Below are 13,800 nucleotides of genomic sequence, written 5' to 3'. Positions count from 1 at the left end.
CGGGGGTGGGGTCTGCGGGCAGTGCGGGGGTGAGGTCTGCTGTGGTTTTGGGGTATAGTCGTTTTTTATTCACTGCTGAATATAGGAATGACATTTTCGGGAAATCTGTGGAGCACATTCACCTTCCAGACGGCAGAGGGCGATGCGCAGTTCGAAGTTTGGATTTCAGATGGTCACGTGGCAGTCATCTTTGCGAGGCCAACTCACCATGTGGCGCATGCGCAGTATGTTGCCGACGTTTTGATTTTCCGTTCCACAGCGCTCGTTTTTGCGCATGCGCAGTAACTCTTGGGACATCCGCTCTACGTCATCCCATCACGGCTTCTGCGCAGTAGGGATCTGGCCGCGCCCTGCCCCGCAGCCCGCGCATGAGGCCTCTGACCGCAGCCACGCCTCCTTCTCCTGTCTGCGCCCTGAGTAGTCTCCGCCTCCTCTGGTGACGTCATTGGCGACCGGCATCGCGCCATATATAAAGGGGCGGGGCTGGCGGGATAGGACCCTGCGCGCGCATCAGCCACAGCCGCACGAGGCAGCAGCACCGAGAACACCCGAGAGACGCCGCGATGTCCTGGCAGGATTACATCAAGAGCCTCATGGGCCCCGACGTGCGGGACGCCGCCATCGTAGGGTACAAGCCGCCCTCGGTGTGGGCCGCGGAGCCAGGGGGGAGACCTGTGCAAGATCACGGTGAGTGACGGGCGCGGCCAAGGGTGCGGGGGCCAGGCCCAATGCAATGGTGCGGGAGGGTGCGGGGGCCAGGCCCAATGCAATGGTGCGGGAGGGTGCGGGGCCCGGCCCAATGCAATGGTGCGGGAGGGTGCGGGGGCCAGGCCCAATGCAATGGTGCGGGAGGGTGCGGGGGCCCGGCCCAATGCAATGGTGCGGGAGGGTGCGGGGGCCAGGCCCAATGCAATGGTGCGGGGAGGGTGCGGGGGCCAGGCCCAATGCAATGGTGCGGGAGGGTGCGGGGGCCAGGCCCAATGCAATGGTGCGGGAGGGGTGCGGGGGCCAGGCCCAATGCAATGGTGCGGGAGGGTGCGGGGGCCCGGCCCAATGCAATGGTGCGGGAGGGTGCGGGGGCCCGGCCCAATGCAATGGTGCGGGAGGGTGCGGGGGCCCGGCCCAATGCAATGGTGCGGGAGGGTGCGGGGGCCAGGCCCAATGCAATGGTGCGGGAGGGTGCGGGGGCCAGGCCCAATGCAATGGTGCGGGAGGGTGCGGGGGCCAGGCCCAATGCAATGGTGCGGGAGGGTGCGGGGGCCAGGCCCAATGCAATGGTGCGGGAGGGTGCGGGGGGCCAGGCCCAATGCAATGGTGCGGGAGGGTGCGGGGGCCAGGCCCAATGCAATGGTGCGGGGCCAGGCCCAATGCAATGGTGCGGGAGGGGTGCGGGGGCCAGGCCCAATGCAATGGTGCGGGAGGGTGCGGGGGCCAGGCCCAATGCAATGGTGCGGGAGGGTGCGGGGGCCAGGCCCAATGCAATGGTGCGGGAGGGTGCGCGGGGTCCGACCCAATGCAATGGTGCGGGAGGGTGCGGGGCCAGGCCCAATGCAATGGTGCGGGAGGGTGCGGGGCCTGGCCAATGCAATGGTGCGGGAGGGTGCGGGGCCCTGGCCCAATGCAATGGTGCGGGAGGGTGCGGGGCCTGGCCCAATGCAATGGTGCGGGAGGGTGCGGGGCCTGGCCCAATGCTACACTGCGGAGTGTGCGGGGGCAGGATCTGTGCGGGGATGTGGACTGGGGGAGGGGGAGTGCGGCACTCAGGGGGCAGGAAGCGATCGGCTATAGGGAGTGCGGGGGGATGTGCGGATGATGAACGACCACCGGGAGGCAGGAAGTGCGGGGCCATGAGCGACTCACTACAGGAATGTGCGGGGCCGCTGCTATACTGGGGGAGCGACCCCTTGTGGGCAGGAACTGTGCACTTATCTGGGGGTCTCCTCCGTATCTGGGGCTCACCAGTTTTTAGGGTCTTTCCCCCTGTATCTGGAGGTTTGTGTTTTGGGGCAGTCTCTCGTGTGTGTGTGTGGTGTCTCTCTCCTGTATCGGGGGGGGGGGGGGGGGGGGGGGGTCTCGTGTATCGGGGGGGGGGGTCTCCTGTATCGGGGGGGGTCTCCTGTATCGGGGGGGGGTCTCCTGTATCGGGGGGGGGTCTCTCCTGTGCTCTCCTCTGTATCGGGTGTGGATGTAGCAGAGCTGACTTTGCACTGTGGGTGACCTGTGCCCGGGGAGCGTGCACCCGTACACCCTGCAGCTGCTGCACTTCCCCTTTCCTTGTATATTCTTATGGGGGGGCTATGTTGGTGTGGTCCTGGGGGGCTTGTGGTGACTTCTTCACTGGGGGTCTGTGCCTGCACCCTGTGTGGCAGTATAAAACCAGAGGTCCTCCTGTTTTGCCCTGGGGGGCCTCCTCGGTGCTGGGGTGGGGTTCTCCTTGGCAGTTGGGGCTCCTCCTCAGTGCAGAAAGCTGGGGGGGTGTCCTCCTCAGTGCAGGGGGCTCGTCTTCTCGGGGCAGGAAGCTGTTTGGGGTGGGGGGGATCTCGTCCTCGGGGCAGGAGGCTGTCTGGGGGGGGGCTCGTCTTCGGGGCAGGAGGCTGTTTGGGGTGGGGGCTCGTCTTCGGGGCAGGAGGCTGTTTGGGGGGGGGGCTCGTCTTCGGGGCAGGAGGCTGTTTGGGGGGGGGCTCGTCTTCGGGGCAGGAGGCTGTTTGGGGTGGGGGGGATCTCGTCTTCGGGGCAGGAGGCTGTTTGGGGGGGAGGGGGGATCTCGTCCTCGGGGCAGGAGGCTGTTTGGGGTGGGGGGGATCTCGTCCTCGGGGCAGGAGGCTGTTTGGGGTGGGGGGGATCTCGTCCTCGGGGCAGGAGGCTGTTTGGGGGGGGGCTCGTCTTCGGGGCAGGAGGTTGGGGGTTTCCTCCTCGGCTGTTTATGACTTCTTTGCCTATAAAAGGATAAGAGCGCAGTAATAGGAAGAGGTGAAGGGGAAGTGCGGGCGTCTCTCTCCTGACAGGAAGTCGGCGCCTCGCCCCCCCCCCCCCGCACCGTGTAACCCTCACCTACAAGGCAAACACAGGGTTAATCCGTGTCTGCTGTCACCCTGAGCCTCCTACACTTCAGTCCTGCAGGCTTTCATCTCTCCCCCTGACCTGGCTGATAACAGTGAGCAGCAGCTCTAGACCTTAGTGATGGGTTGTTGGCATGTGGCGGTGTCCTGTGCCCGGCTTGTTTCAGGGCTCTCTGGGCATTGTGTGCCACGGTCCTGGCATGTGGCGTCTGAGCACCGTGACTCAGTGACTCCCCGCCTGCACTTCTACTGGGAGGATGTGATGGGCACCAGATGGGTTAGATGTCTCGGGGGCAGATGTGGCGGCGGCGGATGTGCTCTCGGCCTTATCTCAGGGGCAGATGTGGCGGCCGTGCTCTCGGGGGGGGGGGGGGCAGATGTGGCGGCCGTGCTCTCGGGGGGCAGATGTGGCGGCCGTGCTCTCGGGGGGGCAGATGTGGCGGCCGTGCTCTCGGGGGGCAGATGTGGCGGCCGTGCTCTCGGGGGGGGCAGATGTGGCGGCCGTGCTCTCGGGGGGGCAGATGTGGCGGCCGTGCTCTCGGGAGGTCAGATGTGGCGGCCGTGCTCTCTGTGGGGCAGATGTGGCGGCCGTGCTCTCTGTGGGGCAGATGTGGCGGCCGTGCTCTCTGTGGGGCAGATGTGGCGGCCGTGCTCTCTGTGGGGCAGATGTGGCGGCCGTGCTCTCTGTGGGGCAGATGTGGCGGCCGTACTCTCGGGGGGGCAGATGTGGCGGCCGTGCTCTCGGGGGGGGGGGGCAGATGTGGCGGCCGGTGCTCTCGGGGGGGGGGGGGGGGGGGGGCAGATGTGGCGGCCGTGCTCTCGGGGGAGGGGGGGCAGATGTGGCGGCCGTGCTCTCGGGGGGGGGGGGCAGATGTGGCGGCCGTGCTCTCGGGGGGGGGGGGGGGGGGCAGATGTGTGCTGGCGGCCCTTATCTCGGAGGATCTGGCTGTGCTGCGTCTTGCCGGATCTGTGTGGGGGGGGGGGGGGCACATACTTTGCATTCCTCAGACCTGATGGGACAGGCCTCTGGCTGCTGCAGATGTCAGTGCCCGGGGGCTCAGGTGGAATGTGTGGGGCTCAGGTGGTGATGGCCGTCGTCCTCGGTTGCAGTGACCCTTGCTGATCAGTGGCCGCCTCTGCCTCATGGCACCGCCTCTCCTGCTGCTGCTGCGGTGTGCACAGGATGTGGCCACATGTCAGTGCAGTGTAGCAGAAGTCTTGCTCTTCCTGCTGCAGTGCATCCTGGGAGATGTGAGCATTGTGCAGGATGCGGTGCTCTAGTCACATCCAGAGCTGCAGCAGGGCCTCGTGTGACGCGGTGTCTTCTCTTTGCAGGTAGCGGAGATTAACGTTCTGACGTGTGAGGATCGCTCTCATTTCTTCACCAATGGGCTGACGCTCGGGGGGCTGCGGTGCAGTCTGCTCAGGGACAACTTCCACGACGACTTCACATTGGATCTCAGGACTAAGTCAGCGTGCGGGCCAACGTACAACATATCCATCGGCAAGACATTTACAGGTAGGGAGCGGCCATGATTGCACTGTGCAAGAGCAATGTCTTCTGTACTGCAGCGCTGTCTGCGCCGTGCTCCTGCCTCTGGCCTGCAGCGCTGGCCTCCTGTCTCTCTTGCCTGTCTTTGTCCTGCAGCGCTGGCCTCCTGTCTCTCTCTTGCCTGTCTTTGTCCTGCAGCACTGTCCTCCTGTCTCTCTTGCCTGTCTTTGTCCTGCAGCACTGTCCTCCTGTCTCTCTTGCCTGTCTTTTGTCCTGCAGTGCTGGCCTCCTGTCTCTCTGCCTGTCTTTGTCCTGCAGCGCTGGCCTCCTGTCTCTCTCTTGCCTGTCTTTGTCCTGCAGCGCTGGCCTCCTGTCTCTCTTGCCTGTCTTTGTCCTGCAGCGCTGTCCTCCTGTCTCTCTTGCTTGTCTTTGTCCTGCAGCGCTGTCCTCCTGTCTCTCTTGCTTGTCTTTGTCCTGCAGTGCTGGCCTCCTGTCTCTCCTGCCTGTCTTTGTCCTGCAGTGCTGGCCTCCTGTCTCTCCTGCCTGTCTTTTGTCCTGCAGTGCTGGCCTCCTGTCTCTCCTGCCTGTGTTTGTCCTGCAGTGCTGGCCTCCTGTCTCTCCTGCCTGTGTTTGTCCTGCAGCGCTGGCCTCCTGTCTCTCCTGCCTGTCTTTTGTCCTGCAGTGCTGGCCTCCTGTCTCTCCTGCCTGTGTTTGTCCTGCGGCGCTGGCCTCCTGTCTCTCCTGCCTGTGTTTGTCCTGCAGTGCTGGCCTCCTGTCTCTCTTGCCTGTCTTTGTCCTGCAGCGCTGTCCTCCTGTCTCCTCTGCCTGTCTTTGGCCTGCAGCGCTGTCCTCTCTGGTGTGTAACCTGCTCTTGTTTCTTGCAGCATATGTAATGGCGATGGGAAAAGAAGGCGTCCACGGGGGGAGGGCTCAATGATAAAGTACACACCTTGACAAAGTATTTGCGAGATCAAAACATGTGAAGCCGGCCTCCATTACTACTGATCCAGCTGCCAACATCGGACCAACCCAATAATTTGTTGCCCTCTCCCTTTTATCACTCGTTTTTTGCTTTCCCTGTCATCACAATGAACTTTTTTTTTTTCAGGAAAAAACAAATTTATATCTGATTTAAGAATAAAAAAAATATGCCATGTCTGGTGTGGGCTTCATGTGTGGGGTGGGGTGTGTCTGGTGTGGGCTTCGTGGGTGTGGGGTGGGGGGAGGGGGGTGTCCCTGGGGTAATGGAGGACCCCAGGTTGGGGTAGGGGCACCTGACATCACAGCTTCTGCAGATGCTCCACAAAGAAACCCACAACAGTGAGCGGGGGTCTCCTGCTGTGACTGGGGTCCACACCAGCAGCTCCGGGGGGGTTGTAGACTTATGCAGGGTCAGTGTGAGGCACACATCTGACAGATTGTGCCACAGCCATCATCTGCCGCCAGGACTCTCCCTGTCCTGCAGAGGCTGAGCCTCCACTCCACACCTCATCCACTATCGCCCCACATCACTGCTCCCCTTCACTTCCAAACTCCTCAAGCAACAAATATGCTCTGCCCCCCCAACATAAACCTACACTACAGCCGCCGTTCCCACAAACTGCCCTGACACACTACTTACTGCAAACACACAATTCTCTGTCCTCCTCCTAGACCTGGGCTCTGTCCTCCTCCTAGACCTGGGCTCTGTCCTCCTCCTAGACTCTGGGCTCTGCCTTCTGCCTGACTCTGGGCTCTGTCCTCCTCCTAGGACTCTGGGCTCTGCCTTCTGCCTGACTCTGGCTCTGCCTTCTGCCTGACTCTGGGCTCTGCCTTCTGCCTGACTCTGGGCTCTGCCTTCTGCCTGACTCTGGGCTCTGCCTTCTGCCTGACTCTGGGCTCTGCCTTCTGCCTGACTCTGGGCTCTGCCTTCTGCCTGACTCTGGGCTCTGCCTTCTGCCTGACTCTGGGCTCTGCCTTCTGCCTGACTCTGGGCTCTGCCTTCTGCCTGACTCTGGGCTCTGCCTTCTGCCTGACTCTGGGCTCTGCCTTCTGCCTGACTCTGGGCTCTGCCTTCTGCCTGACTCTGGGCTCTGCCTTCTGCCTGACTCTGGGCTCTGCCTTCTGCCTGACTCTGGGCTCTGCCTTCTGCCTGACTCTGGGCTCTGCCTTCTGCCTGACTCTGGGCTCTGCCTGACTCTGGGCTCTGCCTTCTGCCTGACTCTGGGCTCTGCCTTCTGCCTGACTCTGGGCTCTGCCTTCTGCCTGACTCTGGGCTCTGCCTTCTGCCTGACTCTGGGCTCTGCCTTCTGCCTGACTCTGGGCTCTGCCTTCTGCCTGACTCTGGGCTCTGCCTTCTGCCTGACTCTGGGCTCTGCCTTCTGCCTGACTCTGGGCTCTGCCTTCTGCCTGACTCTGGGCTCTGCCTTCTGCCTGACTCTGGGCTCTGCCTTCTGCCTGACTCTGGGCTCTGCCTTCTGCCTGACTCTGGGCTCTGCCTTCTGCCTGACTCTGGGCTCTGCCTTCTGCCTGACTCTGGGCTCTGCCTTCTGCCTGACTCTGGGCTCTGCCTTCTGCCTGACTCTGGGCTCTGCCTTCTGCCTGACTCTGGGCTCTGCTTCTGCCTGACTCTGGGCTCTGCCTTCTGCCTGACTCTGGGCTCTGCCTTCTGCCTGACTCTGGGCTCTGCCTTCTGCCTGACTCTGGGCTCTGCCTTCTGCCTGACTCTGGGCTCTGCCTTCTGCCTGACTCTGGGCTCTGCCTTCTGCCTGACTCTGGGCTCTGCCTTCTGCCTGACTCTGGGCTCTGCCTTCTGCCTGACTCTGGGCTCTGCTCTTCTGCCTGACTCTGGCTCTGCCTTCTGCCTGACTCTGGGCTCTGCCTTCTGCCTGACTCTGGGCTCTGCCTTCTGCCTGACTCTGGGCTCTGCCTTCTGCCTGACTCTGGGCTCTGCCTTCTGCCTGACTCTGGGCTCTGCCTTCTGCCTGACTCTGGGCTCTGCCTTCTGCCTGACTCTGGGCTCTGCCTTCTGCCTGACTCTGGGCTCTGCCTTCTGCCTGACTCTGGGCTCTGCCTTCTGCCTGACTCTGGGCTCTGCCTTCTGCCTGACTCTGGGCTCTGCCTTCTGCCTGACTCTGGGCTCTGCCTTCTGCCTGACTCTGGCTCTGCCTTCTGCCTGACTCTGGGCTCTGCTGTCTGCCTGACTCTGGGCTCTGCCTTCTGCCTGACTCCTGGCTCTGCCTTCTGCCTGACTCTGGGCTCTGCCTTCTGCCTGACTCTGGCTCTGCCTTCTGCCTGACTCTGGGCTCTGCCTTCTGCCTGACTCTGGGCTCTGCCTTCTGCCTGACTCTGGGCTCTGCCTTCTGCCTGACTCTGGGCTCTGCCTTCTGCCTGACTCTGGGCTCTGCCTTCTGCCTGACTCTGGGCTCTGCCTTCTGCCTGACTCTGGGCTCTGCCTTCGGCACTGGCCAGGCTCTGGGCCCCTGCCCTTCGGCCTGGCCAGGCTCTGGGCCCTGCCTTCGGCCTGGCCAGGCTCTGGGCCCCTGCCTTCGGCCTGGCCAGGCTCTGGGCCCTGCCTTCGGCCTTCGGCCTGGCCAGGCTCTGGGCCCTGCCTTCGGCCTTCGGCCTGGCCAGGCTCTGGGCCCTGCCTTCGGCCTTCGGCCAGGCTCTGGGCCCTGCCTTCGGCCTTCGGCCAGGCTCTGGGCCCTGCCTTCTGCCTTCGGCCCTGGCCAGGCTCTGGGCCCTGCCTTCTGCCTTCGGCCTGGCCAGGTGGGCCCTGCCCTCTGCCTTCGGCCTGGCCAGGCTCTGGGCCCTGCCCTCTGCCTTCGGCCTGGCCAGGCTCTGGGCCCTGCCCTCTGCCTTCGGCCTGGCCAGGCTCTGGGCCCTGCCCTCTGCCTTCGGCCTGGCCAGGCTCTGGGCCCTGCCCTCTGCCTTCGGCCTGGCCAGGCTCTGGGCCCTGCCCTCTGCCTTCGGCCTGGCCAGGCTCTGGGCCCTGCCCTCTGCCTTCGGCCTGGCCAGGCTCTGGGCCCTGCCCTCTGCCTTCGGCCTGGCCAGGCTCTGGGCCCTGCCCTCTGCCTTCGGCCTGGCCAGGCTCTGGGCCCTGCCCTCTGCCTTCGGCCTGGCCAGGCTCTGGGCCCTGCCCTCTGCCTTCGGCCTGGCCAGGCTCTGGGCCCTGCCCTCTGCCTTCGGCCTGGCCAGGCTCTGGGCCCTGCCCTCTGCCTTCGGCCTGGCCAGGCTCTGGGCCCTGCCCTCTGCCTTCGGCCTGGCCAGGCTCTGGGCCCTGCCCTCTGCCTTCGGCCTGGCCAGGCTCTGGGCCCTGCCCTCTGCCTTCGGCCTGGCCAGGCTCTGGGCCCTGCCCTCTGCCTTCGGCCTGGCCAGGCTCTGGGCCCTGCCCTCTGCCTTCGGCCTGGCCAGGCTCTGGGCCCTGCCCTCTGCCTTCGGCCTGGCCAGGCTCTGGGCCCTGCCCTCTGCCTTCGGCCTGGCCAGGCTCTGGGCCCTGCCCTCTGCCTTCGGCCTGGCCAGGCTCTGGGCCCTGCCCTCTGCCTTCGGCCTGGCCAGGCTCTGGGCCCTGCCCTCTGCCTTCGGCCTGGCCAGGCTCTGGGCCCTGCCCTCTGCCTTCGGCCTGGCCAGGCTCTGGGCCCTGCCCTCTGCCTTCGGCCTGGCCAGGCTCTGGGCCCTGCCCTCTGCCTTCGGCCTGGCCAGGCTCTGGGCCCTGCCCTCTGCCTTCGGCCTGGCCAGGCTCTGGGCCCTGCCCTCTGCCTTCGGCCTGGCCAGGCTCTGGGCCCTGCCCTCTGCCTTCGGCCTGGCCAGGCTCTGGGCCCTGCCCTCTGCCTTCGGCCTGGCCAGGCTCTGGGCCCTGCCCTCTGCCTTCGGCCTGGCCAGGCTCTGGGCCCTGCCCTCTGCCTTCGGCCTGGCCAGGCTCTGGGCCCTGCCCTCTGCCTTCGGCCTGGCCAGGCTCTGGGCCCTGCCCTCTGCCTTCGGCCTGGCCAGGCTCTGGGCCCTGCCCTCTGCCTTCGGCCTGGCCAGGCTCTGGGCCCTGCCCTCTGCCTTCGGCCTGGCCAGGCTCTGGGCCCTGCCCTCTGCCTTCGGCCTGGCCAGGCTCTGGGCCCTGCCCTCTGCCTTCGGCCTGGCCAGGCTCTGGGCCCTGCCCTCTGCCTTCGGCCTGGCCAGGCTCTGGGCCCTGCCCTCTGCCTTCGGCCTGGCCAGGCTCTGGGCCCTGCCCTCTGCCTTCGGCCTGGCCAGGCTCTGGGCCCTGCCCTCTGCCTTCGGCCTGGCCAGGCTCTGGGCCCTGCCCTCTGCCTTCGGCCTGGCCAGGCTCTGGGCCCTGCCCTCTGCCTTCGGCCTGGCCAGGCTCTGGGCCCTGCCCTCTGCCTTCGGCCTGGCCAGGCTCTGGGCCCTGCCCTCTGCCTTCGGCCTGGCCAGGCTCTGGGCCCTGCCCTCTGCCTTCGGCCTGGCCAGGCTCTGGGCCCTGCCCTCTGCCTTCGGCCTGGCCAGGCTCTGGGCCCTGCCCTCTGCCTTCGGCCTGGCCAGGCTCTGGGCCCTGCCCTCTGCCTTCGGCCTGGCCAGGCTCTGGGCCCTGCCCTCTGCCTTCGGCCTGGCCAGGCTCTGGGCCCTGCCCTCTGCCTTCGGCCTGGCCAGGCTCTGGGCCCTGCCCTCTGCCTTCGGCCTGGCCAGGCTCTGGGCCCTGCCCTCTGCCTTCGGCCTGGCCAGGCTCTGTCTTGGGTTTATCTTGACTTTGGCCTTGGCCCACTCCTAGTCCCATGGCTTCCACTACTACCTATGATCTGATGATTCTCAGATCTATCTCTGGGGCCCAGATGCCAATCTCCAAGGTTCTGTACAGTAGGGAGGTAGCGGCCATATTGTCTTCCTTTAGCTGGATGTGGACAAATCTTCCCAATTGATCCTAATAAATGACATTCAGGTACTGTGCAGTCTCAACATCCAAGCTGCACTGCCTGCCTAAAGAGAATATTTCCAGGATCTATGTTTACCTTACTACTAGTCTCTTAGTGCTGCCCTTATCCTCTCCCACCTTAACTACTACCTCCCAGCTGACACTTGCACCTCTCATCTATCCCTACCTCTGCTGCCCAACTAAATCACCTCTGTCCGCTCTACTATGCAACCCCCCCCTCTCTCCAAATTCCCATAACTACAGCTATCCTCTATGTATCTGCAGACTGACCTGATATCTCACAATCCTCACTGCCTCCGGTTTCTCCCCAATTATCGCCCATCCTCTTGAATTCTGTGTATTAACATGTGACTAGTCACAGCTTGGACCTTCAAAGGCCAGTTCTTTAGGAAAGCTACAGCCTGCACTGACCGGGCTGCCACCTTGCTTCACCACCTCCCACCCGGGGTACCACCTCACCATGGCCTAGGCTGCCACCTTGCTTCACCACCTCCCACCTGGGGTACCACCTCACCACGGCCTAGGCTGCCACCTTGCTTCACCACCTCCCACCTGGGGTACCACAGCCTAGGCTGCCACCTTGCTTCACCACCTCCCACCCAGGGTACCACCTCACCACGGCCTAGGCTGCCACCTTGCTTCACCACCTCCCACCCGGGGTACCACCTCACAATGGCCTAGGCTGCCACCTTGCTTCACTACCTCCCACCCGGGGTACCACCTCACCACGGCCTAGGCTGCCAACCTGCCTTGCTACCGCCTTTGCCCAGGCTGCCTTTTCTCCACCTCACTTCTGCCCTCCTGCCCAGGTTGTTGCCTTGCTACCACCCAACTTTCCCCCTCATGGTCTGTCTCCTCACTTCACTATCACGCTTCCTATGATGGTGGTTAAAGTTTAGGGTCAGGCCCCACACACTGCTCCTGTCCCACACTCTACATTCCTCGGTCCCTATGATAACTCTTCCTGTCATGGTGGTTAAGTGTTATAATCTCCAGGCTGGTGGCTGTGTGTGGTGAATCCTTCAGGTTTGGGGACAGATGAGGCTGGGTGTGCACATGGTGCAGGAGTATATGGTATAGACACAGGTGAGAAGCCTCAGGGAAAGCGCGGACCTCTCCATGGTAAGATCAGTGTGCACCCCCTGCTGTGCACTGAGGGAGGCTGCAGTCTGCGGTTATCAGCTGCATGTTTACTTTCTGGGCCGGCTGTAGGGAGTGGCAGGAGATGAAGCCTGTGGTTCCTGCACGGCCATTACTGGAGGCAGCTCCCTACTATCACCACGGAAACACAACTGACAAGGAGACCGCCAGCCCATCACCACGGCAACACAGGAACAGACCGCTAGCCCATCACCACAGGAACACGACTGACAGGAGCAGGCCACCCTTCCATCACTACAGTAACCGGAGCGAATGGCATTCCACCACCATAGCAACAACTGATCGGGAGCAGACTGCCATCCGTGCTGAGGTAAAGTGAAAGCTGAGCCCTCATTGGCCAATGTGGTGTGTAAGTGGAGCATACGACAGAAGATGTGAGCGCAGCTCCGGCTGTGATGGGAGAATACGAGACGCTATGAGCGCAGATTCAGCGGTGACCACAGCTCTGGCCGTGAAGGGAGCACAAGAGACGCTGTGAGCGCAGCTCCGGCCTTGAGGGGAACACTCAAGACGCTATGAGCGCAGCTCCAGCTGTGACCGTAGCTCCTGCCATGAAGGGAGGACACGAGACGCTATGGTCGCAGCTCCGGCTGTGAGGGGAGAATACGAGACGATATGAGCGCAGATTCGGTGGTGACCACAGCTCCGGCCGTGAAGGGAGCAGACAAGACGCTGTGAGCGCAGCTCCGGCTGTGAAGGGAGCACAAGAGATGCTGTGAGCGCAGCTCCGGTCGTGATGGGAGGACACGAGATGCTATGAGCGCAGCTCCGGCCATGAGGGGAGGACACGAGACGCTATGAGCGCAGCTTCGGCCGTGAGGGGAGGACACGAGACGCTATGAGTGCAGCTCCAGCTTGTGACCGTGCGGTGACCACAGCTCCTGCCGTGAAGGGAGGACACGAGACGCTATGAGCGCAGCTCCGGCCATGAAGGGAGGACACAAGACGCTATGAGTGCAGCTCCTGCCGTGAGGGGAGGACACGAGACGAGACGCTATGAGTGCAGCTCCTGCCGTGAGGGGAGGACACGAGACGAGACGCTATGAGTGCAGCTCCTGCCGTGAGGGGAGGACACGAGACGAGACGCTATGAGTGCAGCTCCTGCCGTGAAGGGAGGACACGAGACGCTATGAGCGCAGCTTCGGCCGTGAGGGGAGGACACGAGACGCTATGAGTGCAGCTCCAGCTTGTGACCGTGCGGTGACCACAGCTCCTGCCGTGAAGGGAGGACACGAGACGCTATGAGCGCAGCTCCGGCCATGAAGGGAGGACACAAGACGCTATGAGTGCAGCTCCTGCCGTGAGGGGAGGACACGAGACGAGACGCTATGAGTGCAGCTCCAGCTGTGAAGGGAGGACATAAGACACTGAGTGCAGCTCCGGCCGTGAGGGGAGGACACGAGATGCTATGAGCGCAGCTCCGGCCGTGATGGGAGGACACAAGACACTGAGTGCAGCTCTAGCCGTGAGTGGAAGATACGAGACGCTATGAACGCAGCTTCAGCGGTGACCACAGCTCTGGCTGTGAGGGGAGAACACGAGACACTATGAGCGCCGTTCTGGCCGTGACGTGTGGAAACGAGACGCTATGAGTGCAGCTCCAGCTGTGACCGTGTGGTGACCACAGCTCCGGCTGTGAGGGGCGCACATGAAACGCTGTGAGCATAGCTATGAGGGGAGGACACGAGACACTATGTGACCGTGCGGTGACCACAGCTCCGGCTGTGAGGGGCGCACACTAGACGCTGTGAGCGCCGTTCCAGCCCTGACGTGTGGAAACGAGACGCTATGAGCGGAGCTCCGGCTGTGACCGTGCGGTGAGCGTAGCTCCGACTGTGAGGGGAGGACACGAGACGCTATGAGCGCAGCTCCGGCCGTGAGGTGTGGACACGAGACGCTATGAGCGCAGCTCCGGCTGTGAGGAGAGGATACGAGATGCTATGAGCGCAGCTCCAGCCGTGAGGTGTGGACACGAGACGCTATGAGCGCAGCTCCGGCCGTGAGGAGAGGATACGAGACGCTGTGAGTACAGCTCCGGCTGTGACCGTGTGGTGACCACAGCTCCGGCTGTGACGGGAGGACATGAGACGCTGTGAGCGCAGCTCTGGCTGTGACCGGAGCAGGATGATTATTATAATCACTGGTATGAGTTATTACGCTCTCCTGTAAGGAGCGTTCTCCGGGGCGGCGCT

At 63.6% G+C, this 13,800-nt stretch overlaps 1 protein-coding gene across 1 annotated transcript; it reads left to right on the top strand.

Moving 5' to 3' along the window:
• Positions 1-469: 469 nt before the first annotated feature.
• PFN1 (profilin 1) lies at positions 470-5,707 on the top strand. Its single transcript, XM_075343270.1, is given in 5 exon segments — positions 470-659; positions 661-687; positions 4,395-4,578; positions 5,436-5,470; positions 5,472-5,707. Coding segments are annotated over 5 exon segments (405 nt in total). The 5' UTR covers positions 470-563; the 3' UTR covers positions 5,535-5,707.
• The last annotated feature ends 8,093 nt before the right edge of the window (positions 5,708-13,800 follow it).

This window comes from Anomaloglossus baeobatrachus, chromosome 4 (assembly GCF_048569485.1).
Source record: "Anomaloglossus baeobatrachus isolate aAnoBae1 chromosome 4, aAnoBae1.hap1, whole genome shotgun sequence".
NCBI lineage: Eukaryota > Metazoa > Chordata > Amphibia > Anura > Aromobatidae > Anomaloglossus > Anomaloglossus baeobatrachus.
Note: the sequence above shows the minus strand (reverse complement) of the source record. Positions and strands in the feature narration are given on the sequence as shown.